General features: G+C 35.9%; 1 protein-coding gene across 1 annotated transcript; it reads left to right on the forward strand.

The window, feature by feature from the left end:
* Nucleotides 1-670: 670 nt before the first annotated feature.
* Nucleotides 671-2,366, forward strand: LOC149230230 (transcription factor bHLH100-like). The gene is made up of 3 exons (XM_089376016.1): nt 671-1,300; nt 1,585-1,968; nt 2,098-2,366. The coding sequence occupies exons 1-3, from the start codon at nt 890-892 to the stop codon at nt 2,227-2,229; spliced, it is 927 nt and encodes a 308-aa protein (XP_089232142.1). The 5' UTR covers nt 671-889; the 3' UTR covers nt 2,230-2,366.
* The last annotated feature ends 22,186 nt before the right edge of the window (nt 2,367-24,552 follow it).

Genomic DNA, 24,552 nt, shown 5'->3' on the forward strand with positions numbered 1-24,552 from the left:
AGTTGATGAGTTTATTTTACAGTTTAAGGTTGTATATTATGTTATCAAATTTGAATTGTATTAGTTAAGTTTATAAGTTTATTTTATTACTTAAGTTTATAAGTTTATTTTACACTTCTGTATTATGTTTAAGGTTGTATATTTTATTATCAAATTTGAATTTTTATTTATTTTAATTAAAAAAAATCTAAAAATAAAAATTAAATAGCTCTAAAAATCGAGTTTAGACTTCTGTGATCTATATCAAGTTAGAGAAAAATTTCGGCGAAAATCACATGGAATCTCATTTGTCGACCGGTTTCGAAACGCGTCGACAAATGAAATTCCATGTGATTTTCGCCGAAATCTTTCTCTAACTCTAAAAATATTTACTAATAAAAAAAAAATCCTCTTAACTTTTTAATTAGAAAGAATTAACTTAATCCTCCTAACTTAATCCTCCTAACTTAGGTTAGATCCATATTTAAAATAAATTATCATATCCTTACATTATTCTTTCTTTACCGTCTGACTTTAAGCCATTAAACAATTAAAGTGTACACCTAGTTGTATTTTATTAATGTGCTTAAGATACAGTATCGCCAATTATTGTTATTTGTGGGGTCGTCTACAGCTTAGATAAAGTGGCATGGTTTGAAGATTTGGTATACGATATCTGACAAGAATTTCGGCCCACTGCAAGTCTGATAGGCGGTTCCCGAGTTGTTTATGAGGATTCGAGATCTTGTTCCTACGTTCGTAACGTAAGATCGAAACAATCAAACCCTAATCTTGTTACAGAAGATAACGGACCCACTCTGTCTCTAAATCGCTGGCAAAGATTTCTTAGCTTTACAACAACTCCCACGCTTTGTAAATTGCAACATCCATCTGAGTTTTAACCTTAAATATGAGTATTCCTTCAGGGTTCCAGCCAATATACCACTCCTGTAACGATGGCATAAACATGTTTTTCGATGTTACAGAGGGTGTATCTCGTTCTAGTCTGCTACAATCGACTGAATCGCTTGCAGATCCCCCATCTTATAATAACCTTCATGCCCAAAGTTCCAATTTCCTCAACAGCTGCATATTTGAAACCCCAGTCGACTATCAGGACCATTCGGATATTAACCCTTCTCTAATGAGGGCATTCTGCAATTCCGATCTCGCAATTCATGGTCCTTCTCGGGATACATTATCACAGACCGCTCCGACCAATAAAAGGCGGAACCACAGTTTGATTGAAAAACAGAGGCGGAAGGAGATGAAAACGCTCTTTTCCAGGCTGAGAGCGTTACTTCCAGAAGAAAATCTTAGGGTACGTTTTCTTCACTTTGTATTTAGGGTTTTCTGCTTTAGAGGCATCAACTTTCAAAGTATTGATTAGGGTTTTTTTTTCTCTTTTTCATCTTCTTTGCTTCAGTTTTATGAGTTGTCAACATCACAAGAAAATCTTAGGTTACGTTTTCCTCACTTTGTATTCAGGGTTTTCTGCTTTAGAGGCATCAAATTTCGAAATATCTATTAGGGTTTTTGTTTTCTCTTTTTCCATCTTATTTGCCTCAGTTTTATGAGTCGGCAACTTCGCATCTTGTTGTGCAGGGAAAACGTGCAGAGTCAGACCGATTGCTTGGAGCTGTTAATTATATTCGTCATCTAAAGCAAAAAATCGAAGATCTCTCAAGAAAAAGAGATCGAATGAAGGTCTGTTTAAATAGAAAAGAAGAAGCTCCCTTCGTGGGCATTCAATCCTCATCTAACCAGAAATTTCGCAGTAAACAGCCGTGGTTTCAAGGATCGGACGGGAAAGTCCCTTCTGTGAAAATAGATTCATCCCACTCCATTGTTAAGGTCACCGTTAACGTGTTCCATGATCAGATTGTCTACTCCGATCTTCTAAGGGCGTTGGAAGAATGTGGGCTTGAAGTTTTGAACGCTACGTCTTCTTCCATAGATAACGCAGTGTTTCATACCATACATAACAAAGTATTTTTCCAATCTCGCGGGAACACTATGATTCCCTTTCTGCTTTACCAGAATCTAAACATTGATATTTCTACGCTGCCCTTTCTGCTTTACCAGAGTCTAAACATTTATATTTCTACGCTGCCGCAGGTGTCTGATATTGACTACTTTAACGTGGACGACCTCTCTGTGAAGTTTTGGCATTTGGTATCGGACAACCAGGCCAACCTGGGATCTCTTGAAGCTCGAGACAAATGTTTATTGCGCACAAATGGGGACTGATAGGTTTGACCAGCTTATACCGACAATAAAACTCAACTATTTATCTGCTATAAATACATCACTTTCTTCCCTGGAAGTTAGATATTCATGATTTTAGTGAGTGCTATCGATGATTGCATTGATTTTTATGAATAGAATTGCATAAAGTAGCTCACCTAAGAAATTGAGCTGCCTTCAGTATTGAGTGTAGCAGGTATAGCATTGTAAATTTGTGTTATTTTCAATAAATATTTCTATAATTAATATTATAGAACGGATGATTTATGTAGGTACTAGATTTTATCAATTTAATAATTAATATTATAGAATAGATGATATATGTACGTACAACCAGTTTTTATTAATTCAAATTTCGAAGGAAAATGTTAAAATTCCGATATTTGATATTTTATCAATAAAGAAGTATAGAATTTATTTTTCAATTTATTCTCGAACTAAATGAATAACTTACAATTAATATTTAAATTATATTAATATCAATCAGCAATCACTAATTGAACTATCCATGTACTTCTTTAACATAACAGTAATATAAGTTTATATTATATTTCATTTATCTAATAGGGACTTTTTTGTCTATAAAAATAAAAATTATTTTAATATATATTTTATATTTTTAAAATTTGAATCTATGATTTTACAAGAGGAAAGACATGTTCTTAACCATAATATTTCTAATTAATTATAATATAAATATTTTGAAAAATAATATTACAAATATTCATTTATAAATATTATTATTATAAAATTATCAAAAAAAATTCTTATACATAAATTTTATTTATTTTATTTTCATGCATATATTGAAGCCAAAATACATTTTGTATATACACACTAGAAACATGTGCAGGATATGTCAAGATCCTTACAAGGCAAAAATTGTCATTACATATGCTTAAAAGTATTGAGAATAAAAGTTTCTGAAAGCCATGAAAAGAAAACAAAAAAACTAGAAAACCTATATGAAGTGAAAGTACAAATACAAGGGGAATATCAAGTAGAATAGAGATCACTGGTCTTCCCCCTCCTCTTTATTTTTTTGGACGCCTTGCCAATCATCATCTTTGAGATCCATTAGAACCAAAGCCAAGCCATCCACAAATGCTTATAGTGCTTGCTCTTTATGTGGACACATTTAGTGCCTGTTGTGCCATCCACTTTGTATGTCATGTTTATCTAGTGATCTAACAAAACCTTAGGGCAATCAGGTATGGAATCCTTGTGATGAAAGGTAATTGTCCCTATCTATGCCGCCATTCACTTTTTCATTTGATTGAAAGTGTTGAGTATCTTTGCTTTCTTCCTCTTCATCATTGAAGGTGGTGATTTAGAAAAATTCTATATGTTTGGCCTATTTGACTATCCTTTTTTTTCTTTTTTAAGTCTTCTTAACCTGTGGACATGTGTTTGTAGATGACCCATTTAACAACATACTAGGCAATAGAATATTATATTATCATAATCTATAACTTGGTTCCATTGATAATCTTTATGTTTGAATGTTATGTGATCTGGTAGCCCCTTTTGAAGGTGTATTTCCACACAAAATTTGACGAAGGTGAAGAGGTCGTTCTCTGGAATCCATTATTTTAAATTTACTATGTTTCCAACATCTTCAATAAATTTGTGATGTCAGAAAGGAAGAGGAAGGTTTGGAAGCCTTACCCGTACTCGCATGGTTGTGACCACCATAATTGTGACATCGAAACCCTAGAACCATGGGTTGATAGATAAAATAGATCTACCTAAAAACCACAATCCTTCATTTTGTACAAAATCTAAATCCTTTCGAGTTTCAAATGAATTATGAAGAATCTTTTAGAACAAAGATAAATGTCACAATTAGGTGTCTAAGTAGTGAACACCTAATGAAATAATTCTTATGTTTTAGGCCAATAGCCATTAAATTTGTAGATAATTTCCTTAGACTTAAGAGTAGATAAAAGGGAAGATACCTCAAAGACATTGAACTCCATTGAGGGAGCTTGTTCCATTTTTTCCACTATATAAAGACGTGGAATATTTTTTATCACATTGACTTGGGATGAGGGATTTCCTTCTACAACTTTGTTAAATGAAATTGGATTAAGTTTGTTGTTATGGTACCAAGAGCTCCCCCACATAACCTTAAGTTGAGAATCATGGATGAGTTTTTTGTAATTTTGTAGTCTTTAAACTGAATAGAGTCTTGTACTATCTTCCCACTAAATGGCAAATATTGTGATACTTTTGATATTCCCCATTTCATATCAATGGACTATTTTAGAGAAGAAATCAAATTTGTGTTACTGATCCAGAACTATGCAAATTTTCTAGTGATGATTTTAATAAAAATCTGACACGTATCATAATGTCCCAATTTTGTCTCCAAAATTGGAGTAACACCACTAGAGGGAAGAATGAATAGATAGAAAGGTGAAGGATTTAGAATAGACCCCATTATCATTGGTTCTAAAAGAACATGGCTTCTCCATTAAAAAAGATAGCACCAATGAAAATATTCAAACGAAGAGTAAGAGTATTATGTTTTACCTAAAGTTTATTATTTTTTCAATCACTTTGGGAAGAAGGGTGCTCCATTAAAAATGTTATGCTTCTCCATTGGTTATATTTATATCCAGGACCTTGTTTTGAGCGAGCCTATTCAGATAAATATTCTAATTGCCTGAAAATACCATTGGATATGAAATCCTTTAACCCTTTGTTTTAAAAAAATAATGCCATATCCACAAAGAAATGCCAAATTCCTCCATTTCCTAGCTAAAGGGAAATCATACTCCCCTTGCCTAGAGAATAAAAAGTCACCAGTGGCAATACCAAACATTCTAGTGGTGCGCAGGTCATCATTGCCACCCAACAAAAAACTACGTATACTCGTCCATTGGAACATACACCTCCAGCTCAAAGGGGCGTATGGAAGTATTATACACCCCATCTCTTCTTACTGTTAAGTCATAAAGTGGGATAAATAATTTAGCATTTATTTTGTCAATTTGAGTAGGTAAACTTCAAGGTCAAACACAACTGATTCTTAGTGTTTTCTTATCAAAATCAATCACTAGGCATAAACACCTAGATCTTAGATTTGATTCACCTTATATTGATTTCCAGATTCTTAATTTGAAATTTGACTTGTTGACACAAAGTTACAGACCTCACCAAATACTCCATCTAAATTATTTGTTCATCAAAATCAATTAAAACTATTCTAAAAATAAATTTTAGTAAAATCAATGTTTTTATTTTCAAAAGCAAATTCTAATTGCAATCACTCTTTCTATTTTGAAAACACAAATTAGATAATAAGTATCTAATCAATGAAATGATTCAAAGCATCCATAACTAAAGAAAATTTAATATAAGAAAATTACTCAAAAACACTAAAATATATAATTACATCAAATAAGTAAGACCCTGTGTGATTACAAGATCACTACAGGGAATCCTATAATTACTACAAGAATTCTTGTGTGATTACAAAGTCATTACAAGAATTCCAATACTTATTACATGAATTCCTGTTGTAATTACAAGATCACTATAGGAATTCTAAACACTCAATTTATAGGATTTTAAGCACACAAATACAGGTACCATAAACATGCAATGATGAGTAGAAAGTAATTACAAGAAAAGAGAGCATATTTTTCATTGCATACAACTCACGAATTTCAATAAAAATCATTCCAAACCATATTAAATCTGAAAGCATAAAGAAGAATATAAGCAACACATACTAAGGGACCCTCTTGGTAAGTGACGCAATGAAGATTTCAAAGAGTGACTACAACTATATCATATATTCATTCTAATATTACTCGAAAAATAAAGTTTGATACAGCAAAGTATGTATGAATATTTGTTTCTTCTTCTCTCTATCTCTCTCTAACCTCTCTATGTACCATTTGTAAATTTTTATACAAAATAAAATCACTTAATAAAGTTGCCCAAAAATTAGGGTCAATTCCATATTTTATGCTAAAAACAACTTAATACAACCAAATATACAATGTGTTTTCTTATTTTAGAATTAATTGGAGAAAATCATGACAGTCCCCTCATATTCTGATGATATAATACACCTTTCCTTTACTTGGATCAGTCTTCTAGTACAAAGATCCTCCCTACTAATGTGGAACAGATTGGTGACTCAACTTTTGTATCAACATATTTTGTACTTTTCATCCTTATTAGTAACAAAATAATTTTTTATAAACATTTAAATATTAAAGGAAAATGATAATATTGCAGATGTTTTTTTACCTTAAACTCATTCTTTAAACACAAAAAAAACTCATTCTTTAAACACAAAAAATGGATAAAATAGTCTAAAGTGAGGTTCAGATGAAGATATGATGTCAAAAATGTAATGGTCATGGATATGGAAATTAAATCCCAACACTTGCTCCATTGGTTTTCAAAGAGGTGAAATAGTAGAAGATTGTTCAAAATTCTAGAATGAAAGTTAGATGGTTGTTCATGTCCCTTATAGAAAGAAAACAGGATGTGTAGTTCCACTCCATAATGCATCTAGTAAGGGAGGTCCAAAAACTAGGTTCATAGTGAGGACAGAGAGGAAAGCTCGAGAGAAAGTAAAAACCCTACACTCCATCTTTTTTCCAAAAAAAAATATGTTTTAAATTAATAATAATAATTTCTTCTTTAAGATTAGGCCATTCATATTACAGTAAAAATAATTGATATACATAAATAATACTATAATACTAGCTATTGGTTTTGTCACTTTGGAAATTAGACCAGTAAATTTTTAGATTGTTAGTAGAAATTTTTAGATTCTAAATAATGTTCACTATTTGAGAGTATGATAAACAAAAACTATTACGAACTTCGAAAGTAATGCCTATATTCATAAAAATATTGATGATGATGATGATGATGACTAGCGTCCACTAAGAAAAATATTGATTATCATACCTTAATAAGGTAGGAGATTGAATGCAATTCTTTAACATTTTATTTCTATTCTCAAAAATAAGTGAGAGAAGTGTTTTGAGATCACCATAGTTATGTGGACTTAACAAGTCAAGAAGGTTGGTATTATGAAAAAATATTTCAAAATTTAGAAACGATGTGAGTAAAAGCTCAAAAATTCAAGAAAAAGTTATTTTCATTTTCAATCCTCTTAGTACTTCATATGTGATAGGCTCTTTCATCCCATGGCATTTCAAGGCGCAAAATTAGTTTGAAGCACATCAGAATTATTTCTTAGCTTATTAGGGTTCATTTTCTTCTTGAAACTAACCAATAAAGATAGATAATTCTTGTTTTCAAGTTTGGGATTGATCACCTCCTTATAATATCTTAGTTCACTTTTCCCCTCTAACTCTTTACCACCCCTCCTTAAATTTGGAAGTAATAATATTTTTAATATTATCCTTATTCTTCGAGATGACCTTCTCCTTAATCCCCAAATGCTTTAGCTAACACTAGCCATCCTTACTTGAGATGAAGGAGGGGATTTTGGCTAGAATTAGAAGAAATTTTAGGAAACCTCTTAGCTTCCATGTTGAATGACATCTTCTTATACATGAGACACCTAGTCATATCCATTCTTTGAATGGGTGAAAATATAGCTTCAATTAATAGCTGAGGATAGGGAGTATTTTATTTAATCTTGGGGTTGTAGTTCAAATTTTGGATCTGCTCAATCTTCCTCCACAACTCTCTAGATATAATCCAACCCAAAAACTCACATCCATTTAAAACAATAGTGGTGAGAAGAGTCTCAAAGAGGAGCTTTTTAATTCTAAATCCAAAGATCTACAGATTTACAATTATTTTTAAGACCATAGTGTGATTTCCATCCTCCATTTATTCTTTCTTAATGCTATAATTCTAATTGAGTTGATGATGGATGTTGATTCCTAGATATTTTTCTAAAGGAGATTTATCCAAGTAGATATTATCATAAATGAAATTATCATAGGTGACATTTTTGGATTTAATTATCATGACTTTTGTCTTATCGGTATTAACGTTCATACCCATCTTAAAGTAGAATTACTACAAAATTCTTAGTTTCTTGTTGAGATCGGCATGGATCCTTGCAAAAAGAAAAATATTATTAGCATAACGGAGAAGGGTTATGACCATACCAGTAGGTGTGGGGCCATCACACACTATATCTTCCAAACACTCTTCTAACATAACAATGTATATGCTAAAAATATTATGGGATAAGGGGCACCCTTGCTTGACTTTAATATTGCATTTAATTTCTTCTGACCAACCCTTGGTGGTCCTAAGCTTCGAAATAAAATTATTGTATAGCCTAGTCACAACAACCCTCAACTCAAGAGGAACCATTATCTCTTCTAGCCTCTTCGATACCTTCTCCTTAGGAATAGTGTCAAATGTTTTTTTAAATTCAAGAAAACAACAAAATATGTGAATTTTATTATTATGGAATTCCTTTGCAATGATCCTAAGTGTAACAATATGGTTGACAATTCACTGATTTCTCGTAAACCCATGTTTCCTTTAGCACTTTTACCATGGATTTCACACCAAAGGATAGTATTCTTTTCCAAAATAAGTCCATATAGCTTGGGTAAAATGTAGCTAATCATAATAGTCCTATAATTAGAGGGAATGTTTTTATCCCCACTTTTATATATATGCATAATAAGGCTTTGTGTCCAAGGGTAATGGAAGCCTTGATTCACTACCAAATTGAAGAGTTCATGTATGTGACTGATGATGACAAACCCTCACATTTTAAAATTTTCAACTTGGAAACCTTAAATATCCCTAGCGTTCTCTTTAGTGAGATGCTTAACATCCAAAATCAACATCTTCCAAAGAAAATATATCTTCCTCTATAGGAGTGTTCAAAATGGTTCCCATGGAATCATGGGATTCATAAAGGTTTTTCAAGGTAGATATCTTAGTTCTTTAAGGGAATCGAAGCATTTTCTTTTGTTTTACGAATTACAATTCTTAGCCAAAAATTTATGGGATCAACTTTAGAAAGGTGTATTAGATGATCTTGATTCTTATTTATATCATACCTTTTCTTCCTTTTAATAAGATATTTTTACATATTTATTCGATCAAGTTTTATGATTTGATTGGGAGCCTCCTGTTGTAGTAGCTGCAACACCCTCTAAAATTTTGGCCTGAACTCAACTTTCAGAACTTACTATGGATATTGTGATCAATCATTCATGAGTCACTTATTTCGTAAGTTGATGATCTCAAGCTCCCCTCCTTTATCTTAAGATTCATTCACATTTATCTTATATAGTATGTATCATCTTTGGTCATGGGGATTATTATTTGTCATGAAAAGGGAAGTGTGTTTTGCTTCAAATGGGAATCTCTGTGAAATGAGTTGTTCTCATCACATAGACATGTCTCGCACTCACTGCATGCAATCTTGTCAAAAAGGTTGTTGCATTAAGAAAAGTAAGTTTTTACATGTTATAGATGGTATATGTTGCGTCACTAAGTTTTCAAGAATGTGATCATAGTTGAGTTCTATCATTGTTCACATTAGTTCCACTGGTCCCATACTTAGCCAAATTTCGGAGTTTCCCTTGCAACTTAGCCTCATCCAGCTTTCTAGAAATGCACACTTCACATTTGCAACCCTCAAGATTTTCCCCTTTCCTATTGGAATTTCACAATACGTAGAGACCCCAGCCTCCCTTGGCATCCAAAACTGCGCAGTGGTTTCCTCCACCGTCCTTCCCTTAGACGGAATCCACTATCTTTAGAAATTGTGTAGTATTGTCCTTCCCAGTTTGCCATGCATCCAGAAAATGTGTAGAGGTGTCCTCCCAAGTCCTCATACCGTAGTAGTGTCTTGCATCCCAAAACTGTTATGAAACTAGCTCACAAAAAGATAGAAAAGATAGATCAACGCCTTAGAATTCAGCCTCTTCGAGGGGGCAACCTCCTTTACATTACACAACTGAATGATTCTTTGATGATTCAGATGAAAAAACCTCCTTCCTATATATAGGCATCTAAGTAGTCACAATATAACCCAGCCGACCTAATAATAATAATATAAAGGCACAAAAATAATAATATGGGGATTCTATGGGGCACAGTTATAACCATATGGGGACAACAGGGGCACAACAATATTAATAAGGGATATAACTACAATAGTAATGGGGTAATCACTAGTATTATAGGGACATAACATGCCCCTCTCCTTAAAAAAAGTGTTGTCCTCAACACTTGAGTAGTTCTGGATGCTTCTGTATAAAATTTTCATCCTCCCGTGTGGAATCTTCAATGGATAAGTTCTTCCACTTGATGAGATACTTTGAAATTGATCGATTTCGTAGCTGTCAAGTTCTTGTTTCTTTGACTGCTTTCGGTTCCAATATAATTTTTCCCTCCTTGTCAAGTTTTGGCAATATTGTTTGAATTGGGAGCTTGTCGGCTATAACCTTATTTAAACATGAAACATGGAAAACTGGGTGCACTCGAGAAGCTGCAAGAAGCTCCAATTTGTATGCCATAGTACCAATCTTTTGCAACACCTTGTATGGACCATAATACTTTTGTAATAATTTATTATCCTTAGCTTACTTGAGGGACATTTGTTTATATGGTTGTAGCTGTAGGAATACCCAATCACCTACATCAAAACTTATTTTGTTGTGATGTTGATCTGCCTGTTGTTTCATTCTATTCTGCGCCAACATGAGGTTATCATTTAAGAGTTGGAGGACTTGTTGTTAATGCTCGATTTGATGTTCCACTGCTTGAACCTTAGAAATTTCTCTTAAATATGATGTGATGGATGGTGGCTGATATCCATGAAGTGCCATAAATGGGGTCAGCTTCTGTATAAAATTTTCATCCTCCCATGTGGAATCTTCAATGGATAAGTTCTTCCACTTGATGAGATACTTTGAAATTGATCGATTTCGTAGCTGTCAAGTTCTTGTTTCTTTGACTGCTTTCGGTTCCAATATAATTTTTCCCTCCTTGTCAAGTTTTGGCAATATTGTTTGAATTGGGAGCTTGTCGGCTATAACCTTATTTAAACATGAAACATGGAAAACTGGGTGCACTCGAGAAGCTGTAAGAAGCTCCAATTTGTATGCCATAGTACCAATCTTTTGCAACACCTTGTATGGACCATAATACTTTTGTAATAATTTATTATCCTTAGCTTACTTGAGGGACATTTGTTTATATGGTTGTAGCTGTAGGAATACCCAATCACCTACATCAAAACTTATTTTGTTGTGATGTTGATCTGCCTGTTGTTTCATTCTATTCTGCGCCAACATGAGGTTATCATTTAAGAGTTGGAGGACTTGTTGTTAATGCTCGATTTGATGTTCCACTGCTTGAACCTTAGAAATTTCTCTTAAATATGATGTGATGGATGGTGGCTGATATCCATGAAGTGCCATAAATGGGGTCATTTTTGTTGTTTTATGGAAGAAAGTGTTATACCACCATTCAGCCAGAGCCAACCATTTGACCCATTATGTCTATTTATCAAATACAAAGTAACTAAGATATCCTTCAAAAACATTTGTTTACTATCTCAGTTCTCCCATCAAATTGAGGATGATAAGATGAGCTATGAGCTAACTGAGTGCCAAGATAAGAAAACAATTATGTCCAGAAATTTCCAGTGAAAATGGTATCTCTGCCAATTACAATATTCTTTGGGTTTCCATGTAGCTTTTGAATTGTTTCCATAAGTGTAGTAGAAACTGTACTGGCTTTAAATGGATGTGATAATGCACAAAAGTGTGCATACTTGGTAAGTCTGTCAACTACCACCATGATGACACTCTCTCCCTCAAACTTGGGTAAACCTATGATAAAATCCATTGAAACCTCCTCCCAATGTTGGCTTGGAATGGATAAAGGTTGTAATAGACCCGGGGCCTTAATTGTTTCAACTTTATTTTGTTGGCAAACCAAACATTCCGCCACAAAATTTTGAATATCCGATTTAAGGCCATCCCAAAAAATTCCTTCTTAACCTTGTGGTAAGTTCTTAAAAATCCTGAGTGCCCTCCTAATGGAGAGGCGTGCAATTCCATAAGAATCTTTTGTTTGAGTTGGGAATTCTTACAAAGGTATAAGCGATCTTTGTACCATAACGAATCATTTTTCCAACTAAATGTACCAGATGTACTGGAATCTTGTTGTAACTTTCGAATAAGTGCCCACACTTCTTCATCATTCTTCCATTCCTCCCTTACTTCATTTATCCAATCTGGTTGGATAATAGAAATGGTGCACAACAATGCTTCCACATCCTCATCCTTTCTTGAGAGTGCATCTGGCACCACATTTTGCTTCCCTTTTTTGTAGATGATTTCAAAGTCATAACCCAACATCTCTGTGACCCACTTTTGTTGTTCTTTAGAGGATAATCTTTGTTGTAAAAAGTATTTAAGGCTATCATGATCTGTTTTTACCTTGAAGTGTCTTCCCATTAGGTAAGGTCACCATTTCTTAAGTGAATGTAGTATTGCCAACATTTCCTTCTCATAAATAGCTTTGTGTAAAAACTTTCCCTTGATTGGACGACTTTCAAAAGCAATGGCTCTTTCATCTTGCACTAAAACAGCGCCAATTCTATTTCTTGAAGCATCACATTCCACAATAAAGGTTTTTGTGAAGTCTGGTGTAGCTAAGACCGGTGCTTGGCACATTTCCTCTTTAAGATGTTCGAAGGCCTTTGTTGCTTCTGGAGTCCATGAAAATGCATCTTTCTTCAAAAATGTTGTTATAGGTGCTGCAATTCTCCCATAATTCTTAACAAACTTGCGATAATACCCTGTCAACCCCAGAAATCTTCGCAGATGCTTTATGGATGTGGGGATTTTCCATTCCTTAATGGCTTTAATTTTTCTAGGGTCTACCTTAACTCCTTCATGAGATATAATATGACCCAGATATTCCACCTCTTGTACTCCAAAGAAACATTTGAATCTTTTTGCATATAATTGTTTCTCCTCCAACAGTTGTAGCGCCCTGTCAACATGTTCAACATGATCCTTCCAAGACTTGCTATAAATTAGTATATCATCAAAAAAGACTAACACAAATTTTCTAAGGAAGGGTTTGAAAATGGAATTCATCAAACCTTGAAATGTAGAAGGTGCATTGGTAAGGCGAAAAGGCATGACCAAAAATTCATAATGACCCTCATGAGTTCTAAATGTTGTTTTCAGAATGTCTTCGGTCTTTATTCTGATTTGATGATATCCGAAACAAAAATCCAACTTGGTGAAGTAAATTGATCCATGCAATTCATCCAGTAATTCATCAATGACAAGAATGGGAAACTTATCTTTAATAGTGAGCTTGTTGAGCTCCCTATAATCTGGACACATGCGCCATGATCCATCCTTCTTGTGCACCAATACTATTGGAGCAAAGAAAGAACTTTGACTCGGTTGAATTATACCAGCCTCTAGCATTTCTGCAACCATACGTTCAATTTCACTCTTTTGGGCATAGGGATATCTGTACAGCCTGATGTTTGGAGGAACACTTCCTGGAACCAGATGAATAGCATGATCATTATCACGAATAGGTGGGGAACCTTTGGGAGTCTCAAATACCTTGGAATGATTGTCCAAGACTTTTTGGAGATCTGGAGAAATAGATGATTTCGATGTGGAAACATCTAGTGAACATAATTGTGCAATTACACTTCTTTGTTCATTTTTAGAAGCTTTGTCATACCGTTAGAGCTTATTATCTTTCCCGGTTTCCCTACAATACCCCTTAATTCAAATTCCTTCCATTTTGCATAAAATTTCATGAAAAGTTCTTGAAAATTAAAAGCTATTGTACCCAAGGATTGTAGCCATTAGACTCCTAGTACAACATCAGCACCTCCCATTGGAATGGAAAGCATTGGGCTAGTCAATACATATTCTCCCATGGATAGCTTGATATTATGGCACTTTGCAGAGAAATATATTGTTCCTCCATTTGCAACCATCACTTGACACTCTGGTGCTGGATATAGGAAGCAATTCAATTCTTTTTCTACCTTACAATGAATAAAATTGTGGGTACTTCCTTAATCAATCAACACTATTACCTTTTTCTTCTTGATTTGTCCTTCTATCTTGATGGTTTGAGGAGTGGTAATTCCAACCAATGCATTACAATATATGGTCGGATTCATTTCTTCTTTATCTAAGCTTTGTTCCTGGATTATATCCTCTTCTTTTGACCTTTCTTGCTCCTTTTCTTCTTCCTCTTCACAATCTATGTAGAATAATTTCTTCTCAGCACACTTATGACCTTTAGTGTATTTGCTATCACAACTGTAACAAAGCCCTTTTGCTCTTTTTTCTTCCAATTGTTGTGGTGTCAACCTTATAGGTTGTGGAAGACTAGGGGCAACAACACTTCCATCTTTATAGTTGTGAGTGGTATGTTTCCTGGTTGCCATAATTTTGCTTTCCATTTTTCTTGCTAACCTGAATTCCTTCTCTAATGAATCAGGTTCCCAAAGGCGAACATCATGTTGGATATTATCCTTTAAAGTCCCTATGAACACATCAACACTATGCTCCTCTAGAATATTTTTTACCCTTATGTTCAATTTTTGGAACTCCTCAATGTGCTCCATTATTGAACCCTTTTGTTTGAGACTTATCAATTGGATAAAAAATGTGTTTCTTTTTGTATCCTCATAATGTGCTGTCAATTATTCCATAAAAATTTCCCAAGTGATAATTTTTTTACGAGAGAAAATCCATTGATACCATACAAACTGATTTGGTTCCAAATATAAAGTTGCAATACGTACCTTTTGTGTGTTTTGCACATTATTGAGATCAAAAAATTGCTCCATATGTAGTATCCATGTTGTGGGATCCTTGCCATCAAAATTCCTCATATCGATTTTTAGAATATGGTGGGTCTTCAATCCAACATTAGAATCTATGAAATCATGATTAACATTTCTTTTGTTCACATCATGAGTTTCCTTTGCTACCCTTTCACCATTAGTAAGTATTTCTTGTAGAAAATTTGTCAAATTTGTCTTCAAATCTTTCTTCAAATCATTCATCTTAGCTTCCACACCATTCATCTTAGCTTCCACGCCCTTTATCTTAGATTCCATGCCATTTCTCTTAGCTTCTGTTAGCTTTTGTGAGAGTGAAATTTGTTGCACTTGGTCTTGTAATTTTGATATATTATGTAGCTAATAGTAATGGGGTACAACTACAATAGTAATGGGGTAATCACTAGTATTATAGGGACCTAACAAAAACTGTGCAGTGTTATCCTTCAGTTGTCTAACCTGCCTTCCATCCTGAAAATACGTAGAGGTATCCTCCAAAGGTCTCATCCCAATAGCAGTAATTACCCAATGAAACTACTCAAATGTGTCTCTCAGTGATAACAAAGAAGGATGACATGTTAGATGACTCACAAGGAGTCAATGAGAAAGATAAGGAGACCAAGAAACTCACATTATGATAGAAGATCTGGACCACATGAAGACTCCGTTGGATACATAACCCTTTGGAGGGTAGGTAAGGAAAACAAAGCACATCTTTTGAAACACATCTCTTACAATAGCTTGAAGGGCTGTTTATCATGGTCATATCATTCTGTCTTCAATGACATACATAGGTGCGAGAAATGAAATTCATTCCATGTATTTCCTCTATGTGTGTTGCTTCCTTTTTTTCTTTCTTAACCAAATGTCATCTTTTGACATATTGATTTCTTTGGCATGCTTGCGATATTTTTCTAGTGATTTCGAAGGTTTTTCTTTGTGTGTTTAGGTTGTCCTAGATATTTGAACACCGGTTGTACCCACACACAAAGTTGTAAGCATTGTCACTCAAGTGTCGTCACGGTCATCCTAAGGTCCATCCCAAGTGTTGCACTTGTCGCTTTCACCTCTAGATAGTACCACAGAGTTTCATGCTTTTCTATGTTTTCCCAGTGGTCAGTGGCATCATGTTGTCTAAGTATGCTAAGTGTGTGATCACAATATCAATTCTTCATGAGTTCACTTGCCTTTCACACTTAGCTAATTTCCTAAAAATCTCTCGAAAGACAAACTCCACTTCACTGGACCCCAACTAAGTTGCACTACACAGTCCCAGCCCTCAATGGTGTTACTCTATCTCCTAGAACTGTGCGGTGCTTGAGGTTTTCCTTTAGGCTAGCATCACTACTCAATCTTAGGAATGAGTAGTTGTGTTTCTTCCCAGGACTGCGGAGAAACTGCCTCACAGCCTATCTAAATTGTGCATTTCCAAAGCACACTCATCAAGCCTCCTTATTGCTTGTCGGAACCCCACATTTCAAAGAGACCTAAGCCTACACTACTGTGAGAAACTGCACAAAGATATCCTCCCAGTGACCTCCCTCAGTCGGGACTCATTGTTCTCTAAACCACACATAACTACCCAATTGTTCCTCTGCTACTCTGCCTTGTCTTCCCCCAGGAAATTGCATAGAGTTGCCTAGCTAGTCCCCTGCTACCTTGTCCTCTCTTCCATTTGGAAATTATGTAGAACTGTCAAGTTGTTTCTCTGATACTCTGCCTTGTCTTCCCCCAGGAAATTGTGCAGAGCTTCCTAGTTGGTCCCCTATTGCATTGTCCTCTCTTCCCTCTAGAAATTGCACAGAACTGCCTAGCTGATCCTCTACAGCCTTGTTTTGTCTTCCCTCCAGAATCTGCGCAGAATTTCCCCTCAAGGTCCCACCTTGCAGCTGCCACTAGTGTCCTTCACTGTGCATTCTGCCTCTCAATGGCCACTGCGCAATTTTCCCCGACAGTGAAGACTATGCCCTAGAGTTCCTCATCCTAGCCTGAGCTGTGATCTGTGCAGTCTCAGTGACTTGTCCTCCCTTCCTGTCACCTCAACATGGAAAAAAATGAATCATGCTAGACTAGGGTGTTTTAGATTTGATTCCATATCGTCATGAGTGAATTTGAGGAACAGGTACACCAATAGATCATGGAAAGATGATGAATGGGGTGAAGAAGGAGCACACATGATTAAAGACTTTCTTGCAGTTGGACGGACGTACAAAGCACATCAAGCAGCAAGCGAAAGGAACAAATGCATTCAACCATCTTGCAAGACCAAGTCAATTGAATACCCCATAGCATCAATCCATACGGAGGAGAAGAAAAAGTGCACCCGAGAGTACATCCATCACTTCGCAATGCAATAGCTTGACATGGACACCACAGCCAACCAATACATGTCAGAAGTGCCATGTCAAGTTGTGTCATGATGTTGTAGATCTAACCTAGAAATATATGATAATGGAAATAAACCCAGAAACAATAAGAGAGAAATAGATAGAAATGCTTCTTTATTGATATCACACCCTTAAGGTAGGGCAACACCATACATTCACTCCTTAAGGAATGAGAATACTCCATAAGCCATATGCATGTTCATACAATAATCCTTGAATATTCCTTCACATGGAGTCTCTAGCCTCTATATAGGCCTCATACATACAATACCATGGGTCATTACCATGGTTCCCTCATACCATCAACTAATACCATGGGCCCATTACATTATTATTAACTACTTGTGGTCCCTTACATGATATGGGTTAACCACCTTATTTATTACTATGGCCCATCCCATTATTACATTATTACCTTGGATACCTCCCTTGGTACCCCATATTATCCCCCCTAGGTATATAACATTCCACCCCCCTTAGCATGTTTCGTCCCCGAAACATGGGAAGAACACAAATAATAAGATTTACTCAAAAGAGTAGTCCACTGGTACCATGCACGTGCATCTAGCCATCCAAGAGAAAGGTGAACCCTCGATCTCGTTGGTGCCTCGCTCGCTTGAGATGGAAGTTGACCATAGCAGCTCTTCTATGTTGATGTGTAGTAGGTGGATCTTCGCTCCTCGCTATCCGTCATACAGGGGTTGTTGTCCTTGTGGCTAATTGGTTGCCATCTTGTTGGTTGTTTTCTTGTGGAGTGATGTGCGTGATGATATGTTGAAGTTTTAACCCACCGTGTCTTTTTCTTTAATTCACCCTGCTGTGGTGCCTGTTGTGGTGTCTTCTTTTCCAATATGACTTCAACCACTGAGCCCTCCTCTGATGTATCAGCACCTGTAACCTTTTCTGCTTCCGCCTCTGTTTGTGTTTGATTTTCTATCATCACTGGCTCATCATCTAATATGTCAAACCCTAGAACATCTTCTGCTTCAGCCTCGTTGCACTCTACCTGTTTATTAATGGAAATATCCTGTAAGGTAATTTTCTTCTTTTTATATCAGAGCTTCAGGAATTTCTTCTGTACATTAATATTGATAGTACCCACTGTTTCCATCCAAGGGTATCCCAAAACAGCATCCATGTTATCCATATCTGAAGCATAAAAATCACCATGCAACACATACTTATTCATAGAAATCTTCAAATCCTTATACAATTGAACATCCTCATCATCCACCTATGTGTTTTCAATGTGTTTTTCTGGAACTTGCAATTTTTTTACCAAATTAACATTGATAAAATTATGCTTGCAACTAGGATTTATAGAAACATTGATCTTCTCTTTCTGAATCAATCCATGAACCTGCAATAAGGATATACCCGTAGGAAATAGCCCCACATGTTTCTCCTTATCTTGTTTTCTGGCATGAGACCATCTGTCTAAAAGTAATTTTTCAAATTCTTCATCGGACAGGTTGGAACACTTCTTTTGGTTAAGTAATCCCCACCATGCGACTGCCTCATCTTCAAAATTACGCACTACAAAAGTTCTCCAATGATTTTTCCATAATAACTTGTATTTTTGTATGTATTCTTCAATAGTAGGACCACTATCTTTTCATGTAAATAATAGAACCTTGCTAGAAGCCATGAAGAGAGTTTTGAAAAAAATTCACTTACTTGGCGAAAATTTGAAATTGTCACAGTTTAGTCAATATTGCTCAGAATCCCTATTATGACCTGTTTTTGGAAATGGAACAACCATTCTGCATCTGCCCATGTGATAGAAATTTTGATCCAAGCAATGAAATTTCAAATCTGCACTGCAACTCTCCCGCCGTCACCAAAATTTCTGCAAAAAAGAGCTGATTTTGAATCAGCGATATCTCACTCATCCGGACTCCGATTCGACTGATTTTTCTTTTGAATTTGGATATTTTTCACAAATAATCCAGATCTGCAGTTATATTTTCTAGATCATGCACCAGGACGTCCAGATCTGCGCCACAAACTCGCTGCCCTGAGAAATTGTCTGCAACCCCATTGATTTTTAGATCAGCAATATCTCCTTCATCCGGACTCCGATTCAGCCGATTTTTTTTTTGAAATCGGGTATTTTTTCACATAGAATCCATACATGCAAGTATATTTTTAAGATCTTGCACCAAAACATACAGATATAATCTGCAAACTCGCCACCCTCGAAATCCTGCAAAAAAAATAAAAAAAATTCTCCACTTTGGTGCCCAAGAAAGTGCTCTGATACCACTTGTCGTAGATCTAACCCAGAAATATATGATAATGGAAATAAACCCAGAAAAAATAAGAGAAAAATAGATATAAATGTTTCTTTATATATATCACACCCTTAAGGTAGGGCAACACCATACATTCACTCCTTAAGAAAGGAGAATACTCCACAAGCCATATGCATGTTCATACAATAATCCTTGACTATTCCTTCACATGGAGTCTCTAGCCTCTATATAGGCCTCATACATACAATACCATGGGTCATTACCATGGTTCCCTCATACCATCAACTAATACCATGGGCCCATTACATTATTATTAACTACTTGTGGTCCCTTACATGATATGGGTTAACCACCTTATTTATTACTATGGCCCATCCCATTATTACATTATTACCTTGGGTACCTCCCTTGGTACCCCATATTATCCCCCCTAGGTATATAACACATGAGTTGTCAAGGCCACATCACCATTATGGGCCATATGTGTTGTAAGTGGATGTAATGGAAATTGAAATTCCAATAGATGCACACAAGAAGTTGAAGAGTCATGTCAGTTGAAAAGTCATAGGAAGTTGAATGATCATTAGGGTAGTCCAAGAGTCACAAGGGTCAAGCATCAACCTTCATTATATATACCCCCTAGTCATATGAGAAAATGACTTTTCACCTTGGCTCCTCCCACATAGCCTTGAGAGTATGTAGTATGTTCTTTGAGGAGGGAGGAGTGGCTCTAATGTCCCACTACTGGGACTAGTGATGTATGTTGTACATATGGGTCTTGGGACTTTTACTTAATTCATAAGCCTATTAAGGCCAACATGTTTTCACGCACATTTTGTATATGTTTGTAAGAGTAATCTTTAAACATTTGTAGTCCATGCCTGCTTAACCTATACTAAGATAGTTGAACTACTTTCATTGTTTTAGTACTTACATTATTGAAGATGTGTTGCATTTTTTATCACTATTGTCTCATCCATGTGGACTACATCGTTGGATACTAGATAGACCACCTTTGTGTATTGTCTATCATCGTTGTCACATCCTTATGGACTACTCCACAAGATACTTGACACACCATCTTTGTTTTTTGGTTATAAAATTCGTCACGTCAGTGTGGATTACTCCATTAGGTGGTGTACATGTTGTCCCTTCACCTCAATTTTAATGACTGGCACATCCGTTGTGAACTATTCCATTGGGTGTTGGACAAACCTTTCTGGTTCACGTGCATCTCTTCTTGGGTGGTACTATTACCTCTCACTTAGAGGCTCACTTTACTCTCCCCCTTTGCAATAAGAGAACTGAGACACGAGTTACATTACACACTCACCAGACGCACTTACCTTGTTGTTTGAAGATACCAACGTAACACTCTCATGTGCTGACAGCTAGAGCCAAGTCAAATCTCTAAGTAAATGGAAACTGGGCCATAATACCAGATGGGACTCCTACACCAATTGGTGTGAGGTCTAGTTGGGACTTCACATCGTGGAGATCCCCTTGCTTGATGAATTTCTAGCCCCGTCAACAAAATGGTGCTAGAAGGAGGTCCAAATGACAAGTTGAGCTCATTGCATATGGTTTGAATCTCTTATCTAAAATGGCTAATGCACAAATCATACTCCCGAGGTATTTCTCCAATTTTTCCCTTAATTATTTTTGCGCGCCCCAATGAGCTTCTCGATCACTTGTCTCAGTTAAAGTTTGATGGTGAAGATGGAACATCCATTATAATTTTCTTCAATTTTTTGAACCTTACGAAATCGATAATGAATAGTTTGCATGTGTTCTTTTCTTCCTCACACATGAAGGTCATGCTAATTGATGGTGTCATACCCTGCCACCTACTTCCATCCATTCTCTTCGTCCTTTCCTCAGGGAGCTCCATAAATCCTTCGGTAAGTATAACTACCAAGATGTTTGTGGAAGGATCAATATCTTAAGAATGGAGCCTAACAAATTATTTGAGAATTTTTCTGATTGATTCCTTCACCTTTGCTATAAAATTCTGAAATAATATTTGAACTAGGATTTCTTGAAACAAGAGTTTGAGCGCTTGGTTCTTGTCTCTTCATACAATGAACCTGAACCTCATGACATTTATGCTTCCCCAACTCTTGCGGATCATGAGGCACCTCAGATTTCAGAGGAGGATCCCACCACTCCGTTTGTTCCTTGTGCTCCTCCTTTTTCGGTCGTAATGTGGGTGCCCCCTTATGGTGATTAAGAAGCTTAGAAATCTACACAACATGTGTCGAGCCCATCTTCTCATCTCTCTCCCGCTTCTATGGAGTAAGTTCCAGAATGGCTCATGAAGCCTATAGTGAAGACTCACTCCTCTATTCCACAAGCGAACATCACCATTCATTACTCAAGTCTCAAATTTGATCTTCATATATGTCATCCTCCATCATCTATAATCCACGACTCCCTATACCATGACTCTCTTGATCAATCTACTCCACCACCCAGTTGTTCGCTTTCTCTTGATTCTCAAGCTACTGGCTCAAATTTCGATTAGGTGCAAGGCAATTACATTACATAAGAAGAGGAGCAAAAAGTTGAGGACACTATCAATCTTCCCTCTCTATTTCATAATTGTGTGCATTAAGACAATGAGCTTCCATTCTTAAACGATTCTCAATCTACTAATCTTGGTGGAACATCCTGTACAATTAATTCTTTCGATCAACCCCTAGTCTTGGGCAGTCATCACTCCCATGCTTCCATATGATGTGACGAACTCCCAAGCACATCATGTGATCTTCCTTTTTCTCATGAAGACTCTAACTCAAGTCTAGAATGTGCTTTAGTCAAAGAAGATGTACATATCGAAACTTCCTCTTCGGCTCACTGTCCCTGGTGTCCTACCATTCGCAATGCATCCACATGTGTCAAAGATACTCCATGTTATCTTGCTTCTTCATCCGATGAGATATCTCCTCAATTGACACAAGGTAGTGAGGTTATCCATGATGAAAACAATCTGATTGCACAAGACTCTTCCCACCCCTCATCATCTCTTATGTTGCATGAAGACAACTCATCAAATCAACTTTCTCATGTGAGCTCACCAATTCATTTATCTTTGGATGTACCATCAGAAGAGCCTCTTTAATTGAGCATTTGATTATTATTGAAACATATGAGATAGATGGCTGCCATCTCGAGAGAAGTGTTGAAATCAGCAACAAAAACCATCCTCAATGCATTCATGATTTGTTTCAAGTTTCAAAATACATTATGCAATTCTACAAAGTTCTGAGACGTACCAGGTAGTCGAGGCACTTCAACGTCCATTGATGGTTATGTTAGGACTACGCGACTCTGGTAAGCCCCTCAAACCAAATCAAATATGGTTTCTCATGAACAACCCATCTATTTGCATGGTTTTAGTCAATGTGGATTCTCGTGTAAAAAAAGTTGGTATTCTGGGTGTGATCTTTCAAATTTTCAAAATTTCACTTATGACTGAATCCATGAATCTGTTACGATGGATCCATCTTCATGAAAATATCTCATGTCAAACTTGGGTTTGGAATGTTGGTCTCTCATAAAATCATGGAATTGTGAAGTTGATCATTTCAAAGACTACCTTTGCCCGCAATCATACTTATCAAATTTTCCCTAACCTGATCAGCTCCTCAGTCTTCTTGCAAATGTTGTACTACAAATAAGTCTTTTCATCACACCAAAAATCTCCCTAGGTGATGATGAATGCATGAGCTATCACACAAATCAAGTTCCTCTCTATTCACCCATCCCCACCTAGTCTCATGCATTCACGGTGTTAGCATATCTTTTAAATTCTTGTGATGACTATGATGTCTACGCAATTTTTCACCAGTTGTAGAAAGGTTTTCCATCATGTCTAGCACACATTGAACTCGATTCCATTGTTTAGATTGTTCGCAAGATTGCTCAAATGAATTTTTCTTTGTTCATTTCAAACTGGGAATTTGTTGTCTCAACCAGCTCATCTGATCATTCCTCTATCTTGGGTGACTATCACTCGACCTATAATTTTCCCATCAACATGTCTAATGAAAGTTACTTCATGCACTCTGATATTCATTATTTAGCATCTTTCTCCTCATATTTCTATCAAATAGGTGAGGCACTTCAACCTGCATTGATGGGAGGTCCTAACTATCTTGGCATGACTATTGAGAATGATCAGATTTATTTTTCCTTATGAGATTCCCATCATGATTCCATCTGTAAAATCAAAAATTCATCCTTTCACAGATCATGAGGTTGTCCAAACAACCATTATATCACTGAATGGCTGGAACAATCTTACTTGCCAAGCCATGTTGCAGGCAACAAGCTTCAATCCTTCCCTATGCTTGCTAATAGGCTCGATGTAAATGAGGATGTACCCTCAAGAAGCTTCTGAGGTTTGTTGGAAGGTGGTATCCATCAAAGAGGTAAGCATGTGTATTGGGTGATTGTGACATGTCTTTCTGCCCACAAGAAAGACCTTCCTTCTCGTGTGTCAGCTTTTCAAGTGTTTGTACTTTTTGTTGCACACTACTTTTTATTAGTTTTAATCATTCATATCTTTGTGGATGCAGGTTAGAAGCAACTACTGTAGCTTCACAGGAAAATTCATTTCATTTAGCCCCAACCATTTAGCTGTTAGGATAGTAGTAAGATTAGCTGCATCTCAGTTTTCCCTTCCTTACACTCATAGTATGTCATGGTTTTCTTATTCTAGTTTTACATCCTATTTGCTTTGGTAATTTTTCTTTCTTGTCTTCTAATTTTGTTTTCTTGTTGTGTACTCCTTTCCTATCATCTTGTTTTTCCCTTTCATGTTGAGTTTTCCTTTTGTTTCTCTATGTGAATA

This window comes from Pinus tabuliformis, chromosome J, assembly GCF_031772625.1.
Source record: "Pinus tabuliformis cultivar Carrire ecotype Pingquan chromosome J, CPIR1, whole genome shotgun sequence".
NCBI classification, from domain to species: Eukaryota; Viridiplantae; Streptophyta; class Pinopsida; order Pinales; family Pinaceae; genus Pinus; species Pinus tabuliformis.

What these genes read in the sequence shown, in the direction of transcription:
- LOC149230230 (XM_089376016.1), top strand. Translation starts at nt 890, where the DNA reads ATGAGTATTCCTTCAGGGTTCCAGCCAATATACCACTCCTGTAACGAT. An exon ending in TTCCAGAAGAAAATCTTAGG is followed by an intron (nt 1,301 to 1,584) that starts GTACGTTTTCTT and finishes CTTGTTGTGCAG; the next exon opens with GGAAAACGTGCAGAGTCAGA. An exon ending in TTCATACCATACATAACAAA is followed by an intron (nt 1,969 to 2,097) that starts GTATTTTTCCAA and finishes ACGCTGCCGCAG; the next exon opens with GTGTCTGATATTGACTACTT.